We start from the raw sequence: 25,369 nt of genomic DNA, 5'->3' as shown, positions 1-25,369 counted from the left end.
GGGTGCAACTTCCTTCTGCAATTTCTCCCGTAAAATTTAGTGTTTCTGACGTTTTTCGTTAGTCGGTTAACTCACTTTTAGTGATTTTGAACATAACCTTTGTATGGGAGGAGGGCGTGGTTATTATCCGATTTCTTCCATTTTTGAACTGTATATGGAAATACCTGAAGAAAACGACTCTGTAGAGTTTGGTTGACATAGCTATAGTAGTTTCCGAGATATGTACAAAAAACTTAGTAGGGGGCGGCGCCACGCCCACTTTTCCAAAACAATTGCGTCCAAATATGCCCCTCCCTAATGCGATCCTTTGTGCCAAATTTCACTTTAATATCTTTATTTATGGCTTAGTTATGACACTTTATAGGTTTTCGGTTTCCGCCATTTTGTGGGCGTGGCAGTGGGCCGATTTTATCCATCTTCGAACTTAACCTTCTTATGGAGCCAAGGAATACGTGTACCAAGTTTCATCATGATATCTCAATTTTTACTCAAGTTACAGCTTGCACGGACGGACAGACGGACGGACGGACAGACAGACATCCGGATTTCGACTCTACTCGTGACCCTGATCACTTTGGTATATATAACCCTATATCTGACTCTTTTAGTTTTAGGACTTACAAACAACCATTATGTGAACAAAACTATAATACTCTCCTTAGCAACATTGTTGCGAGAGTATAAAAATGATACTGATCCTGCCATGGATCCACTCCACAATGAATCTGCACCTTCTGGCTAACATAGCGCTAGTGTCGGACAGACTTCATAAACTAACGCAAAATTATAATAACAAATATTGTAATTCAGTTTGTGAGCGCATAATTGAACTTCGTCCATAACCATAGTGAGCTTTACAAATGTAGTATTCTTAGTTTTTCTTTGTATTTTTTCTTCAAATGGGTTTTATTACTCAATTGCGCCCTCTACTTATATATTTTTATAACTAAGTTTATATTACAAAAATAATTGTTATAATGAAGTAGATACCACAATATGTCTAAACTCTTATTCTAATTATTAGTCGACACATAAATTTTAAGCAAATAAAATAACTTTTAGCATACACATGTAAATATATGAACAAAATTTGTATAGTTTCACTGGTCATGAGTGTGCAAACACGAACCCTGAATTTTATTAAAACTTGCTCAGTAAAGATTAGTATTGTAAAAGTGTTTGGTTTTTTGAACATAATGCGCTTAAGATTATGATACATAAGATATGTATATCGAAATTATAGCAACGACATTCAGATACGGTATATTGCATTTAAACAAAGTTTAATCCATAATAAAACCTTACATAAGTTTGACTTGGAGTTAGAGTTTAGATATCATAGTAATTAATTTTCGAAATACCGAAGTAAACATTGGCGTAATTATATATTTCTTGGTTTGAGATCTCATTGCATTTCAATCGAATTAAAAATCATGTCATATTTTTTAACACATTACATATATGTATACATACTTATACTCGTATATTTTAGGATTCATGTAATGGCAGGACTCATTGAAGGAGATTCAAACGAACATTTGGTTACCTACAAAAGCAATTTAAAATATTCAGCGGACATTTTAGAAAAGGAGGACATGATGGGCTTGATTGAACCGATCAACAAATATGCCTTGCCGTCATACTTTATGAACTCATACGAAACAGGTGAATTAAAATAAATTTTAAACATTAGTAACAATATCAATTTTATTTTATGAATTAAAAATGCCTTTCGTATCTACCCATGCTTAAACGTATTTGATGCAATTCTAGAAATCAATTATAAGTATAATTTATATATGAACACATATATTTACATATGTATATTTCATTCTCGTTGAGTTGTTTAAATTGGAAACTGGAACATGCAAAAATATCTCGTCATTGTGACAAATTTAAAATACATCGTTTTTGGGATGACCCTCAGCTCCTTCAGGGAATATCGTTTTAACGGGTTCCACGGAGCGGCAATTTCAGCCAAATCTGGTTGATCGGTGGTATTCATTGCGTTTTTGGCTTTAAATTCAATCACAATCGTACTCTTTTTGAAAAAAATCAGCTTTAAGGGGCTATACTAGATTGAATGTTTCGACGTTCTATGGACGTAATAAAGTATATTTTTAGCTATATTAATTTTTTTTTTTTCGAAAATATTGAAAAATAACGGAGTTATGTGCTGTCTGCGGAAGTGCCGAAAAAAGTGCCTCAACTGCTGGCTTGATTCCGGTCGAATGAGTGGCTGAAACAAAAAAATTCAGAATGTTTATTAAATTTAAATATATTTTCTATACAATGCACTACGATCTTTGAAAAATATCAAAATTTAAGAAAATGGCGTAATTTTGAAAAAAAAATCGTTTTTTTATGAAAAAAATTGTCGTTTTTTTAATGCCAAATTGACAATTTTCAACCAATCAAAAAGATCGTAGTCCATTGTATAGCAAATGTATTCAACTATACCCAGTTTTAAGTGAAGTCGATCGGTCAATTTCTCGTTGTGTTATGATGTCAGCAATTTTGAAAAATGTCGTTTCGAGAAAAACTCGTGAGCGGTCGCTGTTTAGAACGCTGCCATTCAAAAACTATTCAAGATACGACCTTGCTGATTTCACAGGATATTTTTGAATATATAAACTATCGAAAAAGCAAAAAAAAAAATTTTTTTTTGAAAGTGTCACACTGGTATAGCCCTTGAACGGAACGAGTTGAGCAAGAACGTATGTCATACCCAAAATATTTACCAAAATCATTCGATTGGACGCCAAAGATGTCGAGCTCTCTTGCCACCTCTCTATCACTTGCTTAACGATTTTCAAGCATGATATCCTCTTTTTTTTTAATATTTTCATCAGTAGAAGATGTCAAAGGTCGTCCAGAACGAGACATGACTTCAACGATCTCTCGATCGTCATTGAAGGTTTTGTACCACTCGTAGTTTTGTGTTTCTGATAAAACTGAATCGCCGTAAGTCTTTTCGCAACGATTCCGCACACGAAATTTGGTTAGAAATACAAGAGACAAATTCTTAGTTCGATACTTTTATCCATTGTAAAAATCGCAACGCACTACTAAGGTGTACCAATTTAAGCAGCTGCTGTAAACAAACTGGTTGACGGTTTGCTCTACTATTGAGCATTGTAAATAAGGACAATCCTACAAACTTACCAAAATACATTTTTTTTTTAATATCATTTACCCGGGGAATTTAATTACAATTTCCCAGTGCTATTTTTTGTCAGAATGTGGGAAAGCGACCTATTCTGAATTTTACGAGGCTTTATATACACATTTTAATGGATTAATAAAAATTATAAAAAAAGTCAATATCATTGAATCTATTTCGCTAGAGTATTAAAAATATAAATATTAAATTTTAATTTCTGAGAAGCGAGAGCACTTAAAAAGAATTGTCCTCAGTTTTCTCCGAACAAGCAGGACAGTTTGAAATAAAGTTGTGAGTAGCTTCTAAAGCACTCGTACCCATTTGTGTTACTATCGTTTGTATTTTTGTTTCGTGCAATAGGAACCAGAGTTATGAATTTTATAATTAAACTAGAGGACCCGTCCACGCTTCACTGTGGCTGATACATAGATAATATAATACTACCATCTATATGATTTCTATTAGTTGGATTATAACTATTAGTTAATGAGATATAGCATTTTTGTGAAGCAACTTGTGTTAGTTTACTAAAAAGTGGATCATAAAACATTTCGTGTGTTAATAAAGCATTGTTTTTTTGGGGAAAATTCTGTTGAATTTGGGCTCAGGGAAATCCACAGTTGAAAAGATATTTGCTAAGCTGGAAACAGGCGAAATGAGCACCAAGGACAATGATGCTCTAAAGAGGCGAAAGCTCTGTGCAAAGTGCGTGCCTCGCAAGTTCATAATCCAACAAAAGCAACGAATAACTGATCCTGAGAAGTATTTGAGTGCTCTTTAATTGTAATAAAACCCAATTTTTGTGTGTGACAATAGAACATAGCTCCAGCATTTCCCACTGGAGTCCAATCGACAGTCATTCTAGTGTTAGTTAAATACATTTTATTTACAATCTATTTTAGTAAATAATAAGCAAATTTGATAACAAAACCATAATTTGACTTATATTTTTGGTCTCCCATGAGATCAAAAATACTATACAATATAACAATATGTTCTAAATACAAATGTTTATATAAAAATTTTAATTATGCATTTAATTTCGTAGTAACATATGTATATAATTAAACATTTACTTAATTCCTAAATGGGAGATCTAGAACATGTTGTCTTTTTAGTCTAATAGTTTCATTACTATCATCTAATAGCGTGACTGCCAAAGGATTGTCGTGATAACTTATCCTGTGCAAGTATGCTGAATTAAATCTTTTAATTTCATCTTTAACAAAAGGTATATTCAGATCTGAATGAATGGCTTTATTTGTTATGAACCAATGCGCGTTTGTAATTAATCTTAGAGTTTTCGATTGGTATCTTTGTAGAATTTCAATATTTGAATTACAAGCAGTGCCCCAAAGTTGCACACCGTATGTCCATATAGGTTTTAGTATAGACTTATATAATAGTAATTTATTTTCAAGATATAACTGCGATGTATGACCAAGTAGCCAAAAAAGTTGTTTGGTTTTTATTTTTATTGTTTACTTAGCAATTTATTTTTGAGGAAGAATCTGTTTAAAATTGTAGGCATATGTATGTACAAATGATTCCTACAAACATGAATTTTGAATAAATGCTTATGATTTGAAATATAATTTTTGTGTATATGAGTTGTATTAAATTTTGACATAAAGATTTAAAAGGTATCCTATGTCCTTACCTTGGTTCTAAGCTACCTCTCCACCAATTTTCAGCCAAATCGGTTCAGCCGTTCTTCAGTTATAAATGGTGTAACTAACACAACTTTCTTTTATATATATATGTAGATAATTAAGGGTTAAAAATTGGGTTCAAATTTTTAATTTTGATTTTGGGATAAAAATAAAGAATTTTGTACTTTAATTTCATAATAAAAATTATAAATTTAATCCTTAACTAAAACATCTTAGAATAAAAATTAATAACATATTTTTTAATATAAAAATTGGAATAACATCTACGAAAAAATGGATTTTCAAATTTAGATTTAGAAAAAGGAATATGGAATTTAAAAATTTACAAACATCTGAAACCCTATAATTAGCATTAAAATTGTCTTTTTTTATTTTGTTATTTGGGACTAAAGTTTTTTTTTATTTTTCAATTCAGTATTTGGCATAAAAAATTAATTAAGGATTTCGTTATTACAAAATTGAGAAACAACATTTTTCAGCGCCCTGGCAAATTTCGCCCGATCAAATGTCGATAGTTTCATGTGCCCAGGTTACAAATTTATTAAAAACAAGCAAGGAAGGGCTCAATTCGGGTGCAACCGAACATTTTATACTCGCGCAACTTGCAAGATTTAAAGCCAGTGTGTAAAACCAATCATATAGAATAAAGTCAGTTTGATGTTCGAAAATCCTGATATTAGTTATATAGGGTGTAAGTAAAGTTGTCGCTTATTTATTTTTGGCATAAAGATACACTGTTATGAGTAAAACACGTTCTCTTGTTTTTTCATTGGTATGACTGCGGTACAAAGTCACCCGAAAGTTCGAAAATTTTTTAATTAAGTACATATATGGACAGATAGACCATTATAAAAGGATTATCCCTTAATTCCATTATATATATCACACATTGACCAACATTTTCGATTAAAAGTCAACTGTAGGTACCGGTGTATAAATATTCGATACCTAGGTGCTTGGAACAGTTTTTATTGGATTTTAAATATTTTTGGTCATAAAGTCGCACACACTAAAAGCATTATTCGTGTTTTATCCCGTTATATTAACTACTTCTAATTTTTGTGCACTGGAAACTGATCGAATTGGAATTTAAAATTGTGCTATATGGGAAGTAGGCGTGGTTGTTGTCCGATTTCGTCCATTTTTACAATTAATATAAGAATGTTAAAAAAATACCACGTACTAAATTTTTTCGAAATCGATCGCTGTATAAATATTCGATACCTAGATGCTTGGAACAGTTTTTATTGGATTTTAAATATTTTTGGTCATAAAGTCGCACACACTAAAAGCATTATTCGTGTTTTATCCCGTTATATTAACTACTTCTAATTTTTGTGCACTGGAAACTGATCGAATTGGAATTTAAAATTGTGCTATGTGGGAAGTAGGCGTGGTTGTTATCCGATTTCGTTCATTTTTACAATTAATATAAGAATGTTAAAAAAATACCACGTACTAAATTTTTTCGAAATCGGTGATCAAATTGAAAGGTCGAGTCTCGTGATATGACCAAAAAGTGGGCCCATCGTCCAATTTTCACACAGGCTCTGATAAAGCGCTCTTGTACCACCTCGGTAGTAAAATTTTTAGTTATCCGATTTCATCCATTTTCACACTATCGGTAGAAGTTCTTATAAGATTTGTACTCAGCAAATTTGGTTGTTGTAGCTTAAGTGGCTTAGGAGATATGTACATTAAACTTGTTACGCCCAAACTACAGTTTTATATCTTAATTTAGTGCTTAGATATGGCACTTTATATATTTTCGGTTAATGGCGATTTGTGGCCGTGGCAGTGGTCCGGTTACGCCCATCTACGAACTCGATATTTTTTTGTACTAGGAACCTGCATACCAAGTTTCATCAAGATATCTTAATTTTTACTCAAATTACAACTTGCACGGACGGACGGACAGACAGACAGTCAACCTAGTCAGTTTTAGGTTATACGTACAACCGTTAGGTGAACAAAACTATAATACTCTGTAGCACCTGGTTGCAAGAGTATAAAAATATTGAATATGCTATTATTTTTATGATATTAACATTTCTTATATATTGACTTTTCTAATAATGTCAAGGTTCTGCGCTTTTAATTCGCGCATACAAGCTTGACGTGAGTAGTCCCCATTCTCATACTTACAATCTACTAAGTGTAGTTTTTGAAAATGAACCCATTGATTTAGTATGTGATGAAGTTAGGGATGATAAAGCAATTTGTCAAAGCGTTGGATGTGTTTTTATACCCTGAACAGGGTATATTAAGTTTGTTACGAAGTTTGTAACACCCAGAAGGAAGCGTCGTATACCCTTTAAAGTATATATACAAATGATCAGTATGTTGAACTGAGTCGATTTAGCTATGTCCGTCTGTCTGTCTGTCTGTCCGTTTTGAAATTTTGCAAACGTCATTTTCTCTTAAAGAAGCTGCTCATTTGTTGGAACTGCCGACAATCGGATATCGGACCACTATAACATATAGCTGCCATACAAACTGAACGATTAGAATCAAGTCCTTGTATGGAAAACTTTCACATTTGACAATGTATCTTCACAAAAGTTGGCCCAGGTTATTTTCTAAGATAATAAGGTAATATACGAAGAAATTGTTCAGATCGGCTTACTATAGCATATAACTGCTATACAAACCGAACGATCGGAATCAAGGGCTTGTATGGAAAACTTTCGCATTTGACGTGGTATCTTCACCAAATTTGACTGGTAATAACGTAATCTCCGAAAAAATTATTGAGATTTGATTAACCTTTATGTCAACAGAGCGTTACCCGGGTAACTTTTTTGCCTTTAAAGTGCCATATCTCTGGATCCGTCCGATCAACTTGAAATTTCATGATTGCCTAGTCTGAAGGGTTTTACGTATTGTGGTTAAATCTGAGCCGGACTGGACCAGCTGGAACTGAGATATGACCAAAAACTAACAACTATCCCTTACGTCAACAGAGAGCATACCCGGGTAACACATTGAATTTTCAAGCAACAATACTGAAAAAAGCGAAAAAATACATTTTTTTTTAAATTCATTAATTTTTATTTAATTTATTAATAATAATATTATTTAATTTGACAATAAATTGAAAAAAATTGAAAATTAAAATAATTTTATTACTATTTATGGGCAATTCAGGCAGCGCGGCATATCCTTTGAGTGCTCTGAACAAATGGGCTTGCTTATTTGCATATTTGCGGATTGGTGCACCTGACATCTACCTCCGCACGGGCCAGTTGCTCGCTGAGATCGTGCAGAAATTCCCTGCGCCGTGCTGTTGACACCTTCATGTGTGGATTTTTCTCCGTGTAAATAATATATGCGGCAAAGGCTGCGACATCCAGGATATTATAAAAAAACGCCAAAGGCCATCTATTTGTACGCCGTTTGGTGGAATACTCAGCAAGGCATTTGTCCATATTGTCAACACCACCTTTGTACTTGTTGTAATCCATTATCATAGCTGGTTTACGTCTAGGACCAACAATTTTCGTATCAAAGTGCATTGTAGATAACACATAGCACAACAGCTTTGTTCTTTTTAGGAACATATGAGCACATGGCAACGCTCTCACTGAATCCAAATATGGTGGATTCTGGTTGGCGCCCTTTTGCAATGGACAATTGTTTTGGCACAAATCTGCGGCGCTTATTGACTGTGCCCAGTATGGACAATTTGTGATCGTTCATCAATTGTTTTGCTAAGTTGTGTGTTGTGAAAAAGTTGTAACAAACAATGTTGCGTCCACTTCCACGCAACATGCCCACGCACAAGTCTTTGACCACTCTTTCACCCACATTTGCCTCACGTTCGCCGGACGCTGCCTTTCCTGTGTAGATTTGGCCTTTGAGTGGATACGACGTAATCGAGTCGCACATCCACCACACTTTTATGCCGTATTTGGCTGGCTTTGGTGGAATATATTGCGTAAAGCCAGTTCCTCCGCGCAACGGGTACAGCTGCTCATCAATTGTCACGTTGGCTGATGCGGTGTAATATTTTCGTAAATTGCTATTCAGCATCACAGCCGCTTTGTCATATTGTTTGCGATGCTCCCGCGTGATTCCATTATCAAAACGGATGAAACGACTTATTTCCCAAAATCGTCTGATGCTCATTAAAGCTCGAAACAGTGGATGTGCAGTTGTCTTCCACAAATCTTTTGTGTGAACGTAGCCAGAGTGAGTAACGCCACCAAGCAGCAACAATCCCAAATATGCGTCGAATTCTGTTTCTGTTACTGCTTTCCAAACACGTCGTTCTGATGTTGGGTTGCATTCGTTTATCATATCAAACACTGTATTGGCTTTTCTGTTTGTTTCACGGATTATTACGTCACACATTTCGTTTGTCATTATTAGCTTGAACGTTTCCATTATAGTTTTACCATCAGTTAGGCGACTTGGCCCGTTCACTCCAGATCTTAGCACGTTGTGCTCTCTTACTCTGGTGTTTTGTGGTTGTGTGCCACTCCAAATTGTCTGATCACTGCTTGTGTAACTAGCAGAATTTCCTAGTTCCACTGACTCTTCATCTATATCATCGTCACTATCATACTCTGGATTGTATTCAGGCGGCTGTACGTCTTCCACATCAGAGTCCGCTGAATTTATAACAGGCTCATTGTCGTTTTCATTTTCAAATGTCATGGCTCTTCATCGCTATCTGGACACCCATACTCCTCTCCTCTCTCCGAGATATTTTCATGAGATTCATATTCAAATTCAGGCTCTAACCAACCTCCATCTGCCATTTTGTAATTATTTTTGCACAACACAATCTTTACTTTTTACCGTAGGGTTTCGGTTGTAAAATAGAACTCAGCTCTGGTTGCCCAGAGCTCCTTTATTTATATCCTAATTCATGTATGCACCACATCCTGAATGCATACACACATCTTAACACTAATCTACTGTACATACCGATAGTATGTATACATATCTTAAGCATAAGTGTTTTCAAGGGCAAACACAATGGTCTATTGTTAGTTTAAGGTCATTTGCGATCTTCAGGGTAAACATAATTGTTTTTTAGCTATTATTCGTTTAGGATCATTTGCGGTCTCAAGGGCAAACAATCCTTTACATTGCATACATTAAATACTAAGGTCACTAATCAATATACCCGAAATGAACATTTATTACATTGTTGATAGAAAAGGGTATTTGTAAATACATATCTACGTTTAGGACTAGATTCGTATGCGCCGGCGATAATGAACATAAATATTTGAACTATGATATTTGTATCCTTACAAAAATATCTTCTTTACAATTATAACGGTTCAGAAATCTGAACAAAACCTCCTTTTCACCTTACGCTACACTAATCTTCATACAAAATGTATGGTGTTACCCGGGTATGCTGTCTGTTGACGTGCGTATGTAAAATTCTCTGTTGACATAAAGGTTAATACAGCATATATATATCGTCACCTGAAATGCAAAATAACGTAACAACATTTTCGGAAATTTACAGGAAATGGAACATGAGTGAAACAAAATTTTAATATTGGTTAAAACTAGTTTATATTTGATCGGAGAACCAGAAAATATTGACCATATGTAATATTATGTATGTAATTTGAAGTAGTGAAGCGTAATCAATAAGACATTTAATTTCGAATTTTTTGATGATACGTTATTTTGCATTTCAGGTGACGATATGCACCTGTGAAGGGTATATATTATGTAATGAATTTTTTACATTTAATTTCTCCAAAGTAATCCCCTCGCACTGCAATACACTTATGCCAACGAATTTTCTAGTCATCATTGCACTTCGAAAAATCCTCGAAATGATCCCGAATAACCAATGCAGTATGGGATGGTGCATTATCGCACTTCTTTGTTCAATAAATTCAGACATAGTAAAAATTGAAGAATTCACTTTTAGGGCCTCACAAAACGACACGTATCTCAAATACTAATGAATATTTTGAAATTTACCATAGATTTCACTAAAAGTAGTACCAACTTACGAAAAAAAAAAAAAATTACCGAATCGAAAAACACGCGAAGTATAAATTAAAAATTCAATTTGATCACAGTAGTATGTGGATTTCCTAAGCTTAGTATGGAAAAGTTGAAATTATGTGTTGGTCCTCAAATACGGCAATTTATGAAAGATACAAATTTTATCAAAGTTGCATTGAAAAGTTTAGTGTTGATAATTTTCCTTAGGAACTATGTATACTTAAAAAAAATATGAAGATTTTGCAAAATATTCTCACAAACTTTAAGATTATACTTTGATATAATATGAGTATCAAGTTAGAGCAGGGGTGGGCATATTAGCCCTCAGTGGCATCTTGAGGGCACGAGTGCACATTTTGAGGGCTAGAGGAGGGGATAATCGCGGGCAAACATGAAGAGGGAAGTGAGAGCAACGTATTTTACCACTCCATATTTACAAATGAGAGCAACGTATTTTGCCACACCATGTTTACAAATTAAAAGACAGTGGCTACGCTGGCTAGGTCATGTTGTCCGGATGGACGAAAACACTCCAGCTCTGAAAATATTCGACGCAGTACCCGCCGGGGGAAGCAGAGGAAGAAGAAGACCTCCACTCCGTTGGAAGGACCAAGTGGAGAAGGACCTGGCTTCGCTTGGAATATCCAATTGGCGCCACGTGGCGAAAAGAAGAAACGACTGGCGCGCTGTTGTTAACTCGGCTATAATCGCTTAAGCGGTTTCTACGCCAATTAAGAAGAAGAAGATGTTTACAAATGAGAGCGCGCGCATATATGGAAAGTTGCACTGTGGGTAATAACTGTAAAATTGCCTAACAATTTTAAGTTTCTTTGTAACTACTATAAATTTTTAAAATGTAAGACAAATAACAAAAAGTATAATAAACTAGCTTACCCGGCGCGCTTTGCTGCGTAGTTCGTAAATATATTAATAATTTATTAATTTTTTTTTTAAATAAATATTTATCGGCTATTATACTTCATTTAATTTTTTTTCATTATAGACATTTTTGTCATCTTCTTTTTAAACATATTGAATATTCAAATATGCGATAAATTTGCCAAAGCAATTGCCTATTTTCAGATTTTATGAAATATCCACAAACGAAAAATGTAAATTTTTAGTTATTTGACGTTTGAGTGTAAACAAAAACATAAGAAAAACAAAAACATAAGCATTTGACATGAATGAGTAATGTCACATTATATTGTTGTTACTTGAACAAAAGTCAACTTATTTAGCAAACAAAAAACCTGAAATTTCATGGTATATAATTATATTCTGCGATAATAATTACTCTGTATTTGAAAATAATGTGATTTTCCATTCATAAAAGTGTAATAAAACAGTAAGTTAATAGCCAAACAAAAAAGTCAATAACAAATACAGTATAATTAAATATAATAAAAAAGTTTTTTGTTTCCAAAGTATACCATACAAAAAATGACGATGAAAAGATTCGATATGAGAAGAACATTCCATTCTGATTATCTTCAGGAAAAAACAGTTGTTGTTCAGTCGATTGATAGCCCATCGTGCGTCACCGTAAAATTCAGACCGGAAGAAAGGGAATACCAGGATGTAGAGCAAATTCTGAATTTCCGATTAGCAAATATCAAGCCAAGTAATGGGAAATACTGGTCGCGAGAAGCTATCAAATATTTTGAAGAAATTGCTTTGAACGAATCTTTCACTATGAAAATAATGAAACAAATAGACGAAATCTTTTTCATAAATTTAGACGATTATGAATTAAGGATGAGGATTGACCAAGATATTGTTGATAAAGGATATGCAGTTCATGAGAATGCTTTCGTACGATATTATCTATTTACTCCATAAAATTGTTATAACGCTAACATTGAGAAGCGTACATAAATATGAATAATAAGAAAATTGTCATAGCGATTCAATAAAAAATTCAACAAAGTAATACTCTTCAAACATTGAAAGTATTTATTCTTCAGTTTCCTCTTATTTTTACATAAGCGTATATAATAAATTGTAAATCTCAAAAATTCGAGTTCTAATCTAAAACATTTTGATAAACAACGTTCGTTTCCGAGATTTTCATGTTGGCTGCGTGTAAAGTGTGTAGTATATTGGTGATATCTTTCATATGTTGTTCAGAGTTAGCTGAATATATTAGGACATCATCTATATACGCGTATGCACATACTCCTATGAATGGTCTGAGGATGTCGTCAACGCATTTTTAAAAGATCGTGGATAGTCGTAGAAATTCATATTTGGCAATATTTATTGAAAATGCTTTTTTTCCCTGTCTTCCTTTTTATACTCTCGCAACAATGTTGCTAAGGAGAGTATTATAGTTTTGTTCACATAACGGTTGTTTGTAAGTCCTAAAACTAAAAGAGTCAGATATAGGGTTATGTATACCAAAGTGATCAGGGTGACGAGTAGAGTTGAAATCCGGATGTCTGTCTGTCCGTCCGTCCGTCTGTCCGTCCGTGCAAGCTGTAACTTGAGTAAAAATTGAGATGTCATGATGAAACTTAACCCCTACTAAGTTTTTTATACATATCTCGGAATTTACTATAGCTATGTCAACCAAACTCTACAGAGTCGTTTCCTTCAGGCATTTCCATATACAGTTTAAAAATGGAAGAAATCGGATAATAGCCACGCCCACCTCCCATACAAAGGTTATGTTGAAAATCACTAAAAGTGCCTTAACCGACTAACAAAACAATCAGAAACACTAAATTTTACAAAAGAAATGGCAGAAGAAAGCTGCACCCAGGCTTTTTTTAAAAATTGAAAATGGGCGTGGCGTCGCCCACTTATGAACCAAAAACCATATCTCAGGAACTACTTTACCGATTTCAATGAAATTCGGTATATAATATTTTCTTAACATCCTGATGACATGTAAGAAATATGGGTGAAATCGGTTCACAACTACGCCTTCTTCCAATATAACGCTATTTTCAATTCCATCTGATGCCTTCTCTGTATAATATATACATTAGGAACCAATGATGATAGCGGAATAAAACTTTACACAAATATGGTATTTGAGCTGTGGAAAAATTGTCGTGATCGGACTATAACTTTTCAAGGTCCCTGATATCGAACACGAAGAACTCAGTGCCTAACCTAGCATAACCTAATTTTTCACCTAAAATATCGGTAAATCTCTCAGACATTTTCATGTAATTCAGAGGGCATCATTTTTATACTCTCGCAAAAAAGTTGCTAATAACAGTATCTCGATTATCACTTTATCATGCGAGAGTATAAAATGTTCGGTGACACCCGAACTTAGCCCTTCCTTACTTTTTTATATATGCAGATATATAAAACTGCCTTGCATATGTACGTATAAAAGCCCACTACTTGAGAAAAGTTTTCCCAATTGTAGCTAAAATGAATTTTTACAAATAGGAACAACCATAAGGTGTTCTGAAGTTTTAAAATGTGCTGTTTTCTTATTAAATAAAATTGTTTTTAGATACAAGTATAACTCAGTATAATTTTTCCTACCTCACTTGTAGAATTTCCCACCATGCAAAGGTAAATAAAAACAAATGTTAATGCGAAACTTATGTTTACCTCTTTTTGTTCACACAACTGTACAATTCCGATATGAAGTAAACTTCCGCTCTTTAATTTGTGTACAATATCAGTATTGCCGCAACCATTCTGCGATGAACATTAAGTTATGGAGGAATGTTATTGATTTCACAGTAAACTGATATTCCCCTCATCTAGCCCTCGTGCGCACTTTGCTAACTTTGCGGGCTAAAAATGTGCCCATCCTTGAGTTAGAGTATAATAGCAATCATATGATATACATATGTACATATCAGAGACCTGCACGATTAAGGTAGGCATCGTACGATTACGTTACTAAGTAACACTTCTGACGATTACCACGATGCGAAGGTAACATTGCGCATCGGCATCGCGGCATCGTGGCATCGTACGATTACTATCTGGTATCGTCAATGGCAAATGAAACGAAGTACATACATATGTACAACATACAAGTGAACATATAACATAGGGTACATTCTCCCCCGTCTTGGTATCCACAATTTTATTGTAAAACTTCCAGATGTCACTTGAACCCGATGCATCACTAATTTTATAAACACCACTTTTAATACGTTGTAAAATTTCCATTATATAGATTTAAATAATTGCACAAATGCAAAAACTTTGCTAATGCGAAAATGCCAGTTCTTTTCTTCGCGCACAATACTAATTGAGTAACATGTTAGTAACCGGCGATGCCGCGATGCCGATACCCACGATGCCGATTAGCTTTTAAAAACTTATTTCATATTCGATGCATTCGCTATTTATAGGATTTCTAGACAAGCTAAAAAGTTTTCTAAGTATAGGAGTGTATCTCTTTCAACATTTTACCGAGTTTTGTCTTACCTGCAATAATAATAATAATAAAAAACTCGGTTGCAACAGGTGGTACGAATAAAGAATAATGTATGATTCTTTTTAGTTATAATTATAATGGAATGGTTGTAAACAGATGTATGTGCGAAAAGACGATTACGAATAGAGAATATTTTCATTTTAAGCATTTATTTCGCGCTCATATAATGTTGTTTTCGCGCTACTGCGTGGGAAAGCTCGGACGAGCTCGCGGATTGCGTGCGCGCTCCTCGCATCGGTTGGGCGGGAGAAGGGTAATCGTTGGGTATTATTATTAAGTCTAAAGAGTGTTTTACTACACAATGGGATGAAATTTCCATCTACGTATTCCATTCGCATATTTTGTATATATCAAAGAGAATTATGAGAATATGAAAATGTTATTAACTGCAATTAAATAAATGAAATACATGTGGGAGTTATCGAAGACTGCCAGATGGTGCTTTTTTTTACTAGAATTCAAGGTGGGTGTACTAAACACACCTCTTATCTTTGGTTGCGGTATAATAGGAATGAATGAATGCTACTCACTACCGCCAAAAACTTTGGCCGGTATTACTACATTTTAAATTTGGTCTTATTAATCAATTTATAAAGACTCTAATCGTGATTCCGAACTTTTCACATATATGAAAAACTTTTTCCGCAGCTTTCAGAGGCGAAAACAAACGCTACAATCTAGAATGGACAAATATCGAAAAAAGTCTGAAACAGTTTTAATACATTAGTGCATATCTTCCATGGAAAGCATAGGGCTGGCTATATTTACAAACTGGCCACTGACATGATAACGATTTTTTTCATCATTGGGTGTTGAATGTTTCTAAATATGCGCATGTAATTCGAAAGAAAAAAGTTAAAGCTTCCACAAAATATAATGGAATTCGAGAGACATTAACAAGGCCAGTATGAGAAATATAAATATATTAGAATGTAAAGTTTATACCTAAAGTAAACAAGTAAGGAAGGGTTATGTTCGGGTGGTGCTGTATCAGTTTGTGTAGCACAACAATGGTTCGATCGCTTCCGTTCTGAACAGTCGATGACATAATGGAAAAGATTGACGGCCGTCACATAAGCAGCCATGATATCGCTAACGAACTTAACATTCAACATCAAACGGTTTGGAACCATTTAAAAAAAGTTGGCTACAAAAATAAATTCGATGTTTGGATACTATATGAATTGTCTGTGAAAAATGTAATGGACTGAATTAAGCTCTGCGATTCTCTGCTGAAGCGAAATGAAATCGAATCATTTCTTAAGCGATTGGTAACAGGAGACGAAAAGTGGGTCAAAACGACAATAATGTACGAAAAGATCATATGTAGTTATAGTGAAGCTCCACAAATGGTCGCAAAGCCAGGCTTGACGCCTCGAAATGTTACGCTGAGTCTTTGGTGAGATTGGAAAGGAATCATCTACTATGAACTACTCTAGTCTGGTCAAACAATTGATTCTACATTTGACTGTCGATAACTGATGGATTGAAGCAAGCAATCGAAAAAAACGGCCACAACTGATCAACTAGAAGGGCTTCGTCTTCTAGACCACATACATCTTTGATGACTCGGCGAAAACTGGGAGAGCTTGGCTGGGAAATTTTGATGGACTACCATTTGTATCGGTCGATGCAGAACTCCCTTAATGGAGTAATGTTGGCTTCAAGAGAAGTCTGTGGCAAAAAGAGGCCGACCAAAATGGTACATATTCGGTTCATTAAAGTTCATTATAAATATGGTATAAAAAAATTACTTGAAGTTTGATTACAAATACGAAAAGACTTTTTCGACTACCCAATATATTGAGTGAGGAGGAAATTCATTAGATTAGGGATATAAAAGTAAGACCAAGTTCTTGACCAACTGTATACATATTCAAATCTAAACTATTAATATAATTAAAAAATAACTTGTCTTGTCACTTAATTTCATTAAAATATCATACATTGACCAATCTAAATCATATTCTGGATATATAGAATTTGATTACGCATCAGCCGCCTCACAAGGTGTCGAAAAAACGTTGACAGGCGATTGACATTTTGTGGGATCCACCGTGATCAAAGTTTTTTTTTTACTATGCAGGTCCCACTGACGTCTTCTCGATCTATCAGCTCAATCTTGCGGGCGTGTGTTGCCACCGTACAGTCGCCAGTTAGTATTCCCATGATGCTTCTACAGTCTCTTCTCTCGAGTTCCAATAGGAATTCTGTGTACGTCCGATCTACCGTTTTATACATGACATTTGTAGTTTTGCACCCTAGTAGCTCGTTCCATTTGGTTTTAATTTTCTTTACCACGCTTTTGTCGTGGTCGTCATTTAGACAATGCATGGGTTTCCCAATTTTGTTAACGTTTTCGGATGTTAGCCTTACACCATTCTTAGCAGTCTCGTCCATTATTTCATTGCTCTCGATGCCTTTGTAGCCTGGCAACCAGTAGAAGTTAAGTTGCTTGCTTCTGGCAACACTTTCCACCACTACCCTGCTATCTAAGACACTTCTGGCAGATATACGACACGAAGTTACTGCCTTGATTACTGCTTGGCTGTCTATGTAGATGTTGTGTATGGAATTGCCCTCAGGTGCATTAGAGGCCGGCTCCGCTGCTTTCGCAACAGCAAGAACATCAGCCTGAAATATACTGCGTGGTACGGCAACTTAAAAGGCTGCCTTATGCCTAACTCTGGACAATATATTTCCGCACCAACTCCATCATCCATTTTCGAGCCGTCAGTATAGATGTTGATGCCAGTCATTTCTATGTTTAATTTGACCTTTTTTCTCAGTTGAAAAGTGGGGTCATGTAGTCGGTGTTTGACCAACCACCATTACCCACCGAGCTATGCTCGAATGTTCTATATGTAAATTATCCAGCAGCTAGTAGTCGCCCCGCCGATTTTCCTGGGCAGTTTTCAGCCAAAAGGTCTACAGGTGACAGGTTTAGTGACGGTTAAAGAGCCGCTGTTGGAGTTGTCCTCAAAGCCCTCGAAAGGGTACTGCGCAGGGAGCCGCAGTCTGCTGCTCAAGACAACCCCAATGTACTTGGTCCGGTCCGAGAGAGAGTTGTGTCCCATTTATAGAAGGGAACTTTCATAGAGAAATTTTGTGCTTTTTTGTGAACACCAGCAGGTCCGTTTTCTCCGAGTTCAACCCTAGACCCGGTTGGGATGCCCAATTCTTGGACTGTATTGAGAGTACTGCTAATAGTCTGTAGACACACTATCTTAGGGGCTTTACCTTTCAGGTTCTCTCGCAGTTCAATTTAGCGTCGCTTGATTCTGCTCTTATTCGTCTAGATGTCAAAACACTTATGATCCAACGTTGTATAGCAGGATCAATACTTATTGACTGGATACTGTTCAGAATAGAATGCTCCAAGAGCGTATTTCTTAGATTCAAGAGGCCTTTCGGCATTACAGTACCCCGCCAACCCATTAGAAACATGGTAAATAAATAGAAAAATTTACGAATAACGTACTGGGGAAGCTTGCAAGGCGAAAAATTTGAATTTTTTCCACTGCGTAAGTATTAAGTAGCCTGTATACTACATATTACTCGGTGTCAATCATAAAAAAAATATACCGTTACAATTAGCGGAACTTGAATAAGAAATCATATTGAGATGCTTACTTCACTTGGAATTAGTATTTGTGATTTTTGGCTCATCAGAAGTAAATTGTATGACGTAGTGGAATAAATCGAATTTTTTCATAAGTGTTTAAGTATTATTTCATAGATTCCAGAGTTTTATTTGTTAGGTTAGTATTTTTTTTTTGAAGTTTTCTGAAGCTTTATATTACAAACAATTAAAAATATAATTTTTAGGAAATAGGTAAAAAATCGGACATTTCAAAGAAAAGCCAAAGTGCTATTGTTGCAATTTTAAAGATAAAAGCACATCCTACAAAAAAATAATAAAAAAAAATTGGAGTGAGTGCAGCTACTGTTACTCGAGTATCGAAAATTGAGCACACATTCAAATATTGCACCGTTGGTCGCAGAAGTATGCGGCAAAATGCTGCCCAAAATGGGAAAATGTCTGAGCGCATTTGACGTAAAGTAATGAGGTTCGCTCTGTAATTGCGCTGCAAACCAGCTAAAGAAATTTAAAAGAAGCTAAATGATGCCAATGAAAAAATATCGCAAAGAACAGTTGAACGCATCTTTTCAAAAAAAAAAAACCTAAAAACCGCCGTACAGCAAAGAAATCAAAATTGACCAAGCGAATGAAAAATCAACGAGTAGTAAGTAAGGGTCAAACTCGATCAGAAATACACAAAGGTGGATTGAAGATTAACTTTAGCGACGAATGCCGGCTAGAAGCTGTGACAGAAACCCTTCAATTTGTGTGACGTAGACCATGTGAACATTATGTGGAGAACTGCATTAAAAAAACGGTAAAATATTCCCCCAATGTAATGATTTAGAGCTGCATATCGGTGGAAGGTCCTGAATCAATTTAATTTGTTGAGGATACGATGAATAGTGAGCAGTACACCAATGTACTTCAAGATGGTTTTGTACCATATTTGGCAACACTGAATCCTCCAGCAGCCCAATACACTTATACGCACGCTGAGGTGCCTTGCCACACCTCCCGACGAACGACTGCTGTTCTTCACATCTTGGATATCAATATACAGTTATCCCTCGAATAACACGGTTAATTGGTTCCGTGTTAATCGAAATCGTGTTATTTGATACTAATAAATCATACAATTTTTGAGATTCCGTTCCGTGCTATTTAAAACCGTGCAACTCGGAACTCGAGATCCATACAAATTTGTTGTCCAACGATTAATTAAGAAAACATTAAAAATAAGAAATTTTTTTTTTTTATTTTTAGTTATAAAATTTCAGTTATACAAAAATAACAAAATTCATTCAATTTAGAAAAGTGAAACTTAAAAATTTAAAAGGTAAAATTTTATAAACGCAATAATTTTTAAATTACATATGTTCAACCACTGATTCAAATGCATTATTGCGTCATTCTACAAACAGTCGTTCGAAGGAAAATTATACTCAATTTTTAACAGGAATTTTCGCGACTTCGTGTAATTCGAACTCCGTGTTATTCGAGGGTTGTCGCAATTTTTAACCGTGCTATTCGAGATTTCGAGATTTTTAACCGTGCTATTCAACTCAAGTACCGTGCTATTCGAGGGATACCTGTATTACCTTAGGCGGGCAATTCACCCTATCTAAATTCCACCGAAAACTGTTGAACGTTCCTTAAATCGAAAGTATATTCCCGATCCAGATTTAAAAATAATGATGATATTTGTTTGAATAGTATGCCTCAAATAGTGAAGGCTGTTAATAAAAATAAAGGTTTGTCAACCAAATACTAAAAAAATTTAAGTTTTTTTATGAAAAGATGATATTTCAAATAAATATTATACAAAAAATTGCATTCACACATCGTAATAATTTTTGGTTTATTTGACTCTGAACGCAAAACTATATGAATAATTGTCCGTGTTTCTAATGGGTTGGCGGGGTACTGTAAATACTAGTGTGTGGAGTGCAGTCTCTACTGATCTGTCTATCATATATGCGTGCTACACCTTGGACAAGCTTCTAAAAGGCGTTGCGGCCCTAATGTACGCGTCCAAAAGTGAGTGTTGGCACATACAGCCACTCGCACTCAAAATGGGACACTACTAAAAACTACTTATTTTGTATCATTCATCTTAAATATCTCTTATATGTGCAGTAATGTTGTCGAAATTTTTTTTTTATTTTATGTCATTACATTGAAGCTTAACTAAAATTACCTTTTTGATTTTTTTTGTACACTTTGATTTTCAAAATATTGGCATTTTTACATATTCATCTAGTTACTGTATGCTCACATTCAAAGTGGGACACGTGCAATTTTTTTAAAGTACCGCTATTTTCCGGACGCTGCAGTCGGCAATTTCTACTTAAATCAGTGTGTTGTGATATTTCATAGTGTTCGGATGTTAGTTTCTTCAAAATGTCACAAAAGCGTCAGACTACAGCCGAAGAAAGAAAGATTGTAATAAATAATTATAAAAACAACAAATCGGTAAGAGAAATTTCCAAAATAGTTAATAAGAAGAAGAGCACGGTATTTAATATCATTAAGCGTTTTAAAGCCACTAATAATATTGAAAATAAAAAACGAAATTGCGCTGGTAGATGCGAATTATCCGACCGCGACAAGGGATATTGTTTAAAACAAATCGAGAACGACCCACTCTTGTCAGCAGTTGACGTAAAAAATAAGTTAAAGGAAATAAAAAATGTAGAGGTTAGTGCTGAAACAGTTCGACGAATCTTTAGGAGTAATAATTTTCACGGCAGAGCATGCATCGACAGTTGAGATATGATTTTGCTCGAAAACATATACATAAATGACAATACAACGTTCTGGTCCAAAGTAAGTGGAATTATTGTAAATTTTACCTACCTTTTTTAATTCTCTCGTAATCGCTTTAGGTTCTTTTTACAGACGAAACTAAAATAAATCTCTTTGGGCCGGATGGAAAAAAAATTTGCTTGGCGGAAACCTCGTACTGAAATTCATGATGCGGCGATTAAAAAAACATTAAAATATGGCGGTGGGTCTCTTATGATGTGGGGGTGTATGTCTGAGTCTGGAGTCGGTAAAATACACTTCGTCAACGGAATAATGGACTTTAAGTATTATATTGAAATTCTTAAAGAAACTGTGAAGGAAAGCGCCGAAAATCTCGGCATAAAAGACGACTTCGTGTTTTACCAGGATAACGAGCCGAAGCATAAGTCTTGGAATGCGCGAAACTGGCTACTCTATAATTGCCCGAAAGTATTGGAGACACCTCCCCAGTCTCCAGACTTAAACGTAATTGAGCTTTTGTGGGCGGAATTGAAAAAAAGAGTTGCCAAACGTAGAGTGAAAAATATTACCGCTCTGAAGGACGCTGTAAAGGAAGAGTGGTATAATATTGAGCCAGAATTTTGCAAAAAATTAGTGGGAAGTATGTCCCGACGTCTGCATGCTGTGATTGCCAGCAATGGGAAGTCAACCAAATACTAATCATGCGTCCAAGGCAATATTATAATAAAATAATTTTAGTGTCCCACTTTAAGAGTGAGCTTTATGAAATAAAAGGAAAAATTGTTTTGTTTTGTCTTAAAATATTATTAATAAAATGAATTATATTGAAAATAAATTTTAAAACTTAAGCATGGCTTCAATTTTGAGTTTAAAATATAGGAATTGTGGACTTTTCGTAGTGTCCCATTTTGAGTGTGAGCAGCTTGAATTTCAAGCATCTCTTACTAATCACGTATAACCATGACACGGATAGACATAGTACATTTTGCAGCATGGCTGGAATGATTCCGTCCGTACCGGGAGATTTGTATGTGTCGAATGAGCGGATTGCCCATTCTATTTTATTTTCTATAAAGATGTGTTCTGGAACGAATACTGCTCCGTACTCCCTTCGCAGCGAAGACTTACAGCCTGGAAAGTCCACACTGTCTGGGTTTTCAAATGAGTCCTGGCAGTTGTCCGTCCATGCTCCCCTCTTCTTAATTTTTTTTCTTAATTGGCGTAGGCTCCGCTTACGCGATTATAGCCGAGTTCGCAACAGCGCGCCAGTCGTTTTTTCTTTTCGCTACGTGGCGCCAATTGGATATTCCAAGCGTAGCCAGGTCCTTCTCTACCTGGTCCTTCCAACGGAGTGGAGGTCTTCCTCTTCCTCTGCTTCCCCCGGCGGGTCGAATACTTTCAGAGCTGGAGTGTTTTCGTCCATTCGGACAACATGACCTAGCCAGCGTAGCCGCTGTCTTTTAATTCGCTGAACTATGTCAATGCCGTCGTATATCTCGTACAGCTCATCGTTCCCTCTGCACCATATAGCAGGACGGGAATAATGAGTCGTTCACCACCAGACCCATTTGCTTCGATGCCTTATCCATTCTGGAGAAAGCAGAACTAACGGCGCGGTTGTTAAGGCCAATGATATCAATAACATCGGCATATGCCACCAGCTGTACACTCTTATAGAATATTTCATCTTCTCGGGAGGATGGAGTCATGTGCAGAAGTTCACGCAAGTGAGGAAAGTTCTCTGATCGCCATTCACTTGAGAGTGACCAAAAACGATCCTTTTACGTATGGATCAAGCAGCTCTTGACTTCCGGTCTTTGACCAATTATCCTCTGGGTAGCCGATGCCGTTCGCAGGCGAGCTAAAGCGAGAAGGCGAAACATCTCCTACACAGGGTTGTGCACTTGGTTTGGGACCCGCCACGTAAAAAAGGCCCCCAATGAAAAAGATTTAACAATATCGGATGACGGCCATGGCAAACGAATTAAGGATAATGATTTAAGATCATGAACCTGGAATGTCCGGTCCCATACATGGGAAGGTACGGCCGCCCGGCTGGTTGATGCCCTCGTTAGAGTGAATGCTGACAGCACCGCCGTTCAAGAAATGCGATGGACGGGACAAGGGCTAAGGCGAGTAGGTCCTTGTGACATTTACTACAGTGATCATATAAAGGAGCGCAAATTTGGTGTGGGGTTCGTGGTGGGAGAGACTCCGTCGCCGAGTACTGTCATTCCCCCCGGTGGATGAACGGCTAGCCAAAATCCGCATCAAAGCGAAGTTCTTTAACAGATCGCTGTTTTGCGCCCCCGCCCCGACGGAAAAGAAGGACGATGTGACCAAAGATGCCTCAGTAATTTTATATTAATTTGCGAGGTATCTTAATTAAATGAAATGTTGTATTTCTGATAATAATGTTTTTACATGCATATATATTATGTATAAATATATATGTACTCATACGTACTATTTTCTTTTTAAAAATTTATCTTGGGTTTTCGTTTTTTGCCAGTGTCGGTGACCTTTTTCAGCATCTCGTTGACCTTGACGCTTATTAAAGTATTACATTCGAGAAATATGTAAAATTTTTAAGAAGAAATATTAAAAAATACGGCGTCCTGTTTCCTGCATTCATTTACGATAAAAAAATTAAAAACCCTGCTCCTCTCTTGACCATATCATAGTTACATAAGTTATTTATTTCGGATAAAATAAAACCACTATGAAACCAAATGTATGCCTTATTGAATTGATTGAACCAATTTTATTCTCATTTCAGCATGTAGCATAATAAGAGAAATAAACAGCAACCATTTGAGATTATTGGTGGATCTATATCATTTGCAACACATTACGGGAAATATAACACATGCCTTCGCTGACTTCAAAGACATAATAGGACATATTCAAATTGCTCAAGTTCCTCATCGGCATGAACCTGATGTTGCCGGAGAACTAGATTTTAGTTACATTTTCGACTTATTAAAAATGTCTGGATATGATGGCTGGATTGGATGCGAGTATAAGCCAAAAACTAACACCTTGGAAGGCTTGAAATGGATAAAAAACTATAATATACAATTATAAATAAATTAGTTAAATTTACACTTCCATATTTTGTATACCTTTGCAACAAAATACAAAAATTTTGTTCACCTGAGGTTGGTTTTATAACCTAAACGAAATCTGAAAAAATAGATACAGAATTATATAAATGATTTGGATACAGAGTTGAATTCCGTGTAATTTGAGGGCCAATTAATAAAATTCGCTGAAACTTGAAACGTGTTCCTTTGCACAGTAAAAAGGGTGGCAGGCGGAATAGAAGTAAGGTAACGCCCACAAAATGCGATTCCAAAAATTGTGAAGTTATATAAATAAGCTACATTTTACAATAAAAAAACTCATTTAGTATGGGAATCTGCGATTTAAAATTTTTTAAAGTTTAATGTACAATTAATAAGTTAGTGGCTTACAGTATTGGTAATTCTATATATTCCTCATCTCATGAGAATTTGCGTCTGGTTTCTGTAAGTTTTTGATGAATTTTCAAAATAGAGAATACCAACGCTGTGATGATAAGACAGACATTCTGGAATATGATGTTCAGCCTTTGTAGGTAAGGTAGACTCGGACTTTATGTCATTGAGCCGCTGAGCAGCCTCTTCATGGAATGTCAATGAATAGTTTTCCTCGAAAAGTTATCTGTTTTTATACTAATACTTTTGCAACCAGTTGCTACAGAGTATTATAGTTTTGTTCACCTAACGGTTGTA

General features: G+C 35.4%; 1 protein-coding gene across 1 annotated transcript; it reads left to right on the top strand.

Annotated features, from left to right (window-relative positions):
- The first annotated feature begins 967 nt into the window (after positions 1-967).
- On the top strand, positions 968-25,013 carry LOC120780430 (putative hydroxypyruvate isomerase). The gene is made up of 2 exons (XM_040112706.1): positions 968-1,665; positions 24,373-25,013. The coding sequence occupies exons 1-2, from the start codon at positions 1,434-1,436 to the stop codon at positions 24,678-24,680; spliced, it is 540 nt and encodes a 179-aa protein (XP_039968640.1). The 5' UTR covers positions 968-1,433; the 3' UTR covers positions 24,681-25,013.
- The last annotated feature ends 356 nt before the right edge of the window (positions 25,014-25,369 follow it).

This window comes from Bactrocera tryoni, unplaced genomic scaffold (genome assembly GCF_016617805.1).
Source record: "Bactrocera tryoni isolate S06 unplaced genomic scaffold, CSIRO_BtryS06_freeze2 scaffold_25, whole genome shotgun sequence".
NCBI classification, from domain to species: Eukaryota; Metazoa; Arthropoda; class Insecta; order Diptera; family Tephritidae; genus Bactrocera; species Bactrocera tryoni.
Note: the sequence above shows the minus strand (reverse complement) of the source record. Positions and strands in the feature narration are given on the sequence as shown.

Bases quoted from the DNA above. Each gene is read 5' to 3' on its own strand.
- LOC120780430 (XM_040112706.1), top strand. From the start codon at position 1,434: ATGTCATATTTTTTAACACATTACATATATGTATACATACTTATACTC. The intron at 1,666-24,372 runs GTGAATTAAAAT...TTCTCATTTCAG, and splicing joins TATGAACTCATACGAAACAG to CATGTAGCATAATAAGAGAA.